The 7,999-nt window shown below is 32.4% G+C and overlaps 2 protein-coding genes across 2 annotated transcripts; both read left to right on the top strand.

Annotated features, from left to right (window-relative positions):
• Positions 1-1,576: 1,576 nt before the first annotated feature.
• On the top strand, positions 1,577-2,398 carry LOC108367561 (uncharacterized). The gene is made up of 5 exons (XM_017622204.1): positions 1,577-1,683; positions 1,773-1,874; positions 1,976-1,987; positions 2,064-2,126; positions 2,203-2,398. Exons 1-5 carry the CDS (start codon positions 1,589-1,591, stop codon positions 2,312-2,314), a joined length of 384 nt encoding a protein of 127 aa, XP_017477693.1. The 5' UTR covers positions 1,577-1,588; the 3' UTR covers positions 2,315-2,398.
• A 3,735-nt stretch (positions 2,399-6,133) lies between these two features.
• Positions 6,134-6,932, top strand: LOC108367551 (uncharacterized). The gene is made up of 2 exons (XM_017622193.1): positions 6,134-6,642; positions 6,738-6,932. Exons 1-2 carry the CDS (start codon positions 6,187-6,189, stop codon positions 6,891-6,893), a joined length of 612 nt encoding a protein of 203 aa, XP_017477682.1. The 5' UTR covers positions 6,134-6,186; the 3' UTR covers positions 6,894-6,932.
• The last annotated feature ends 1,067 nt before the right edge of the window (positions 6,933-7,999 follow it).

Below are 7,999 nucleotides of genomic sequence, written 5' to 3'. Positions count from 1 at the left end.
ATGGTTTCATCCAGCCAGATAGGTTAGTAAATTTTTATAGGTTTTTGGCGAGATTTTAAAATTTGGATATCGGCGTACATATCGATCGTTTTCTGGTAGATTACCATTATATAAATTTGTTCGCATTTCAGTATGCAGAATCGATAATTTTTTTTGTGTTTGGTAAATAACTAATAATGATATCTGTCAGTTTTATGGCATAGGAAGGGAACCTGCTTTGGCGTGAAGAAAATATAGGGGTTCACAATTTGGAAATGTGGTGCACGAAAATGTATCTGGTATCGATACTAAAGAACAAAAATGTTTGGGGGAAAAAAGCCACTTTTTTGGTGATTTCGGTGACAGAAGCTTATTTTCCGACATCTTGACTAAAAAGTTTGAAGAGCTACTACGGTTTTCACGCACTCCTAACAGATAGAGCAAACAAATAATTTCGCAAATCTTTCATCATTCATTATTTTTCGTAAATTTATTTGTTAAATTTTTTAAGCATTTGATTCGAAACTTAAACTTTTTCATCTGAAGCATTTTTTTTAAAGAAATCTTTAGTATCTAAAATACCAGAGAATGCTGGAATTTTCAATTTAGTTCTTCTTTTATTCAAATTGATTTGGAAAAATATTCTTTCCACGTTTGCTGTGGCGAATATGGTAGAAATGTAGTGACAGAAGGTCAACCGAAAGCAGTAAAAGTTTGAATGTGTACAAGAAAAAAAAAGTTTGGGAACTTCTGCTCTTTCTGCACTAAATTATATTTATTTTAACCTTTAGTTATGTTTTTTTTTTGTTTAAAAAAATCCGACTGAACCCCTTAAAGCTTTTTCTCGCATTTCAGGGTTTTGAGTTGCGACGTTCTTCCACCATAGTGACGATATGTAACTACATACATTTGGGCATTTCCATGGCAGAGATTCATGAAAGCGAAAAAAAAACCGAAATGTCATTTTGAGGTTAGTAATATTTCTAAGTTGTTAAAAGTATATTAAACCCATATTTAAAATATGCCAAAACACTATACTCACATTTAACATAGCTAGACTTGAATAAAATTATAGTGTTACCGGAATTAAAAACAAAAAATTGAAAAAACTTGCTGCAACGCGAGTACATAATAACATTTATTTTTTATATCCCTCTAAATTTCCCTGTAATTGGCTTTAGCAAAATACAATCCATTTAATTCCTAATAAAATCTAAAATCAAAAAATTAATTACTCAATATCTCTTGTGCCGAAATTGTAACGCGAGCTGGCGACTAACTTTTGTATTGAGTATTTTTAATAAGTTACAAGAATTTCACTGAAAATATAATAATCATAAAATATCTTTACGTTCATACTCATATTCGAACAAGTAAACTCTAACTTTAAATTTTTGAAATAATTTTTTCGAATGTAACGCGAGTGTCGGGGGGGGGGAATCACCCCATCCATATATACTTACTTATATCGGAACCACATAAAATTCGTATGAAATAAAAAGCTGATAAAGTGGCTAAATAAGAAACAATCCGCCTGCATTAAGTGCTCGTGTGAATTAGTTGAAACTATTTGAGTTATACAATATAAGTTTTTTTATTTTTACACTAAATGCGCTTCTCAGCCTGCAAGCTGCGTTTCGTGATAAAAAACTGCATCGCTCAGCAGCAGAAATATGGGATTAGCAAAATAAATTTCATTTCGCAGTACGTGAATTGCATAGCAAGATGATTGTTAATGTGTCGTTGGAATTTTTCGGTTTTTTCTGTATAATTTACTTTGGTTCCGTTTCAAGCGAGGATCCATTTACAATATTCCTTGATGGCGGCAGTGAGTTTAAGAGCATAAAGAATGATTTGAATAGTCTTAAATCTGACATGGCAGATGCGCTGAAAGAGTAATATAATTTACTATATCTATTCGCATTGAAATATTTTGATTTCAAAATGGCATTTTTCTTTCTTTCCTTTTCTGTGTTGATGTGCGCTCAAATTGCAGGATGCAAACAAGGTATGCAAATGTGAAGGATTATATGTATTGACACATACGTCAGGATATCACCTTTTACTTATTCTCATAATTTTAGATTCAATCTAATTGAAGCCAAGGTAGATAAGTTAAATAGCATCGCGAATGGTTTGGCAGATGGGTGAGTTTTTTTTGTTTTTCATGAAAAATCTTAATATATACGAAAATATGAACATAATTGCTTCTAATCATTTCAGGCTGAAAAATTTAAGTCAGCAATTATCGAAGAATAATGGCAATAATTCAAGACGCGCTTGCACAGTGAAATTAGAAGAAGAGCTGAATTATAAGTATTCACCATTCGTGTGAATTAAGAGTTGTTTAATTTTTTTCTTTGACATTAAACAATGGAATTTTAAATGTATATGTATATGTATATTGCTTGAATTTATTCGATTTATTTTTATTTACAATTTCAAATTAGCTAGAGAGAGGGACAGAAATTTCAACAATCCTAGGGCGGCATTTAAATTCTGACGTTATTTTTTCCCATACATTTTTGGACCACCGTAATGTACATCCATGTAGGTATAAATTTTAGGGTAAATATTTTAGGGAAGTATTTTAATGTGATTTAAAACAGTATTGAAATTAGAAAATAATCAGTTTGAATCCATGCACTCAACAATAAGCTTTGATTTGGGGTGAATTCTAATTCAATGGCGAGTGGTTAGTAGCATGGGCCGAAAATTCGCTTTTTTAGAATTTTGATTGGTAATAGCAAAAATATGATTCATTATGCTCTAAAAAAAATCTGTGTGTACGATTAAAATAAAATTTTTGGTCAATATTAGGCTCGCCCTAGTCTATAAAAGTTCAAGTGGTAAAAAAAGTTGTTCTTAGCTTACTTCGATTATCTGCAAAAAAGCTCCACATACCAAATTATGCAGGACTGATACTTTCGCAGATAATTGAAATTTTAGTAAAAAATATTATTAATTAATTTATTTATTAATTTTAATTTTTTTAGCACATTGAACTTTAATAGACTTGGGCGAGCCCAAGATATTGACCACAAATTTTCATCTTTCACACAGTTTTTATTTTATAGCATAATTAATCACATTTTTGCTATTACTAATCAAAATTCTAAAAAAATCGGATTTTCGGCCCACGCTAGTGGTAAGTTATTCGAATAAATGCACAAGAAATTTTATTAATTTTATGAGAAAAAATAAAACCGCACTCGCGTATTAGTATTCTGTTGGATTCATCCGCTTCTTATACTCCGCGAAATTTTCCCTCCTTTCACTCTAATTTCATTTTCGACGCCCCTCTACGCATATCTTTACATACAGCTAATTCTATGTAGTGTTTTCTCGAATTTCATTTATCCATTAGTTTATACGTATAAGTAAATTGTATGCATGTATGTCGGTAATGTGTTTTCTGTAGCAATTTGCAGTCTCTATTTTGATTTGATATTCCAATTAGCACCAGTTGCGAAGTTTCCCAAATGTTCTAAGAATGATTTCCATTTATTTATTTATTGTATGTAATTAGCGCGTAATTGATAACAATTTGAGGCACAAAGGCAAGCGCGCAAAGTTTATTTCGTTAATACGAGTAAAATATAAGAACTATGCTCTGGTGGAAATTGCTGATGATATGCGTATCGCCTCAACAATGGGTTTTATAAATTTCGAGTTTTCAAGTGTTTTTTTTTAATATTTTTTGAAAATGAAGCATTTAAAACTTTCTTCCAATTTTTGTTGTAGACGGTGGGCCTGAACCAACTTTAAATGCGAAGTCATAGCACATCCTATATTCTTTTTTTTTTCATTTGTTGCTTATATTTTTTTCAAAACAATTTAGGACCAAAAAGGATTTTGAAAAAATCGAGTTTAAATGACACATTTTTTTTTTGTTTTTTAATTTTTTGATTCGTTCTTTCCTCTGAGTTTCAACAGTAGAATAAAATAAATTAAAATATTAATTAAATTAAATTTATATAATTGATATTTACCCTCACATACCATTCCCAGACTCACATTTATTCTGGTGTTGAAATTCAAAGAAAAGAACGAATCGAAAAATTAAACAAAAAAAATTATAATATTTTTTTTTTTTTGTAAAACTCGTTTTTGTCAAAAGCTGTTCGGGGGATTATTTTCTTTTTGGTCTTAAATTGTTGCAAAAAATAGAAGCAAACAAATAATGAAATAATGTCGGATGTGCCATGACTTTGTATCTAAAGTTGGTTCAGGCACACCGTGTGTAAGTTTTTTTGAAGCAGGGTTTTTTTTTTTTTTAAAGAAGAATTGTCGGAATTTTTTACGGCGATTGAAGGTTTTTCGGAAATTCATTGTAGAATATAATTTCTTTATGATATTAAAAATGTTTACTTACAAAATTTTGACCAGAAAACGATATAATTTTCTTTTTGGAGTTCTTAGGGATTTAAGAAAAAATGTAATTATTTGCGAATTTTAGATTTATTTTCGTGGCATTTTGAATGTACTTTTGATTTGTTCGAGATTTTTTGGGATTCAGATAAATAGCTAAGAGATGAGTGCTTTTTCTAAATTTTTTTTTCGGCAACTTTTGCGAAAAATTTCGGTATATTTATCTATATGATCTATAGTATCTATTTAAAATTAAAAATGAAGTGGTTTGCAAGTTTCTGAACGTCTTCGTGATCGTTTTGTGGATATTTTTTATGGGGCTTCCTGTTCTTTCCCTTGCTTCCATATAGGTAAAAAGACAACTTTATTTTTGTGCCCCGGGACTCATTCTTGCACCACAGACAGGGTCGGCTTTAGGGCGCCAAATTGAGGGGGGACACAAATTCTGTGATGGCGTTTAATTATTTTATTGCAAACAATTTTCGAGTGTTAATTTTCTTCATCGAAACTCTTAAAAACAACAAAATTAATTTGAGTTTTTAACAAAAGAATGGATATCAAGCCGGGGTGATCGAACTAAATCCTAGAGCACCATTCATACCATGTGGACGGCATTTCTTGAACATGCATCACGCTTTTTGGTGAACTTGAGCGCATTTATTTTCTATTCTGAGTATCTACCCAGAGATGGACCACTTTCAATGACATCCCAGAGTACAACCATAAACATCGCTGCAGCCACTAATTCGATAGAAAATTGCGCTGAATTTCTATCCACCTACAGTAACAAAGAAGGAGATGTTCGATCACGAAAGTTAAGATGAGTTTGCAATTTTCAGACCATAAGATTAATTTAAAACTGATTTTTTCGTTATTCTAGTTGCCCTGGTTCACTGCCCTGGCTGCTGTCAAGGAAACGTTTGGGCAGTTGAAAAATCATGAAAATCTATGGCTAGACTGTTCCCAGATTCACTCGAACATTACACTTTTTTTGCCAAAATGTCCGGAGGATAAATGGATTGAAACTTTATGAAGAGTTGAAACAATTACGAAGTATTAAACCTGCAGCAATGAAATGGCCATTGAAGGCTCTTAAATTTCGTCAAGAAAAATGTCTTCGATGTATTATTTCCTTAGGTCTGGGTTTCTCTTGCGATTTTGTTGATTTTGCCAGTGACTGTTGTGACCTGTTAGCTACTATGTCCAAAGAAATATTAAACGCTTTAGCTATCTTATCTATCGAAAACGAGATTGCTACTCATATTGATTTTTCCAGAAATATTTATCGTAATCGCTTCTAAAGCAAGCTCTGACCACAGCCCCCAAGCGTGAATTCCATAAAATGCCAATCACAGACATCGAGAATTTATCTTAGTCTTTGCACCGACTTGTGAAAGCTGTGCGACTTTTGCGAAACGAACTTTTGCAAGTTTCTATATTTCAGGTCAAAATCTATCCTAACTGCATGCTTAGTGGAGTGATGAACTCGCCATAAACGAGCAATACAGACAATATTTAATCGATCAATATAAATGTAATCTAGTACAACTCAGAACACTACTAGAACTAAAAAAAAAAAAATTCAAGCAAAAATTTGCAAAAGTAAATAATTAGCTATCCTCGTGAGCCAAATATACTCATATGGATATATAGCGTATCGCCTAAATCAGCTAATAACTTTTGACACGAAACCTAAAACATTTTTTTAAGTAACCATGAGTTACGCACCGCACAAAATTTCAATAATCTCGGCATCAGTCACAAAACGATCGGACAGCTGCTCGGTGCTATATTTCACCAAGTCGGAAAAATAGCTCATCCACAGGCGCTCAAGAAATGTTGGTCTACAATAAAAATCACAACGTATTCTACAAGCATTCCATCATCTTCCTATTTATGAGCCAACTCTCCAGCAACAGCTTACCGATTGCTGCGCAACGCATCAAATCACCAGCCATTACATCGCGAAACTATCGCATCGTAACGACTAGCCTCCAATGTTACCACACCATACCAGATATCGTGGAAAACTTCCACTGCCATCAAACAGAGCGGAATAATCGCACATACAGCTCTGGTTCGCTGATATTTCGAAGGCCAATTAATCGTTTGGACACCCAGATTGTACTGGACATATATCGGCCGAATGGAAACCGTATGAATGTTTTCAATATATCTGCGGAATTTTGTGGAATCTTGACACAAAAGAAATATGGTTTAACATTCTTCGATAAATTATTAAAAGTTTTGTATGCCACAATGAATGTAGTGCCGACTTGTCCACTGATGGCGGTAAGTACAATTGGTGTATTTTCGGTTTACTGCCGAAAACTTTTTAAGTTTTATTACATATGTATGTGTGTATGTGACTTTTATAATTTTTCTAGCACTTCAATTATACTATAACGGATTTCGATATTGTTGAAACAATTTTGCCTGCTTACATACTAAGGACGAATTTTCGGAGCGGTATTTATTTTCTCTCAAAGGGACGACGTGGTGTCGGCGTTGCGGTGGAAGGAAAAGTTTTGAAAGCCAATTAGATGAGTGTAAAAGTTTAACAATGAAACGAAAATATAAATCATAAATGATTTTGAAAGCATTTTATTTCTTAACTGCATCTATGATCTGCCAGGGATTGAACTCTTTATCAAGGAAAGTGCTCCAAAACATTTAGAATATTTTTGAGTTGTTTCAACACGGTTGCCACGGGATAACAAGTAAAATTCAAATTATTTACTAAGTTAAATGAGCTATAAAAATATTAGTTTTTATTACGGTATCGATCGAAATTTATATAGGGTAATATAGGTATAGACCACCCGTCCTTCCCATCTAACATGTAGGGAAATGTTTTTTATATTGAATGCTCTATCTTTTGGAGGTATTACCGACTTCCGCTTTCGACTGGAGGTGCATTATTTTAACCGGAAGAGCATTCCCGAAGAGTTTCCGACAAAATTTATGTATTTTTGTCTACATACATATGTCGCTAAGTTTCAAAAAAATAAAGGAAAAACATGTTCAGCGAATAATCGATTCATTCATCGATAGCGGTATCAACAGTTAAACTTGTAAGTATGACAATATCTATGATTATATGGAAATAATTGGGTTGTTGGTTATCAGGTTATCTGGTTAAAAATTATTATTCTGTAGTGTATGTTATTGTTGTAAACTGAGTAAAAAATATAACCACATAACCAGATAACCCGATAACCAGGCAAGTGTGAACAACCCAAATATTTATAATATCAGCAAATGTGCCGGGAACAATATCTTTCGAGATTTGTCGCCTTTTTTAATGCTTTACTATCCCCGTAGAATTTTTGTATGCCTGCGTATTATGTACGGAGAAAACATATAATCATTATTACAATAATATTATAATTGCATATATATAAGTATATACATATGTATGTATTCGTACGTATGTCTGTGCATGAGCTATTTGTGTGTTTGATATGAGCTTTGCTCGCATGTGTTTATTTATTGCCACTCGACTGATTAAAATTATGCATTTATTTCATTTCCATACTCCGCATATTGACGTTGATAATTCAAATATCAAAATATTTGATAAGCTTTAGTGGTTCGATGAAAAATAATTAAGCGGAAAATTAATGCAATTATACCCTTGTGCAGTAAA

Source organism: Rhagoletis zephyria, unplaced genomic scaffold (assembly GCF_001687245.7).
Source record: "Rhagoletis zephyria isolate East Lansing unplaced genomic scaffold, Rhagoletis_zephyria_1.1 Rzeph_scaffold_00046, whole genome shotgun sequence".
In the NCBI taxonomy this organism is placed as follows: Eukaryota; Metazoa; Arthropoda; class Insecta; order Diptera; family Tephritidae; genus Rhagoletis; species Rhagoletis zephyria.
The sequence above is the reverse complement of the archived record's forward strand: the minus strand, read 5'-3'. Positions and strand labels throughout refer to the sequence as shown.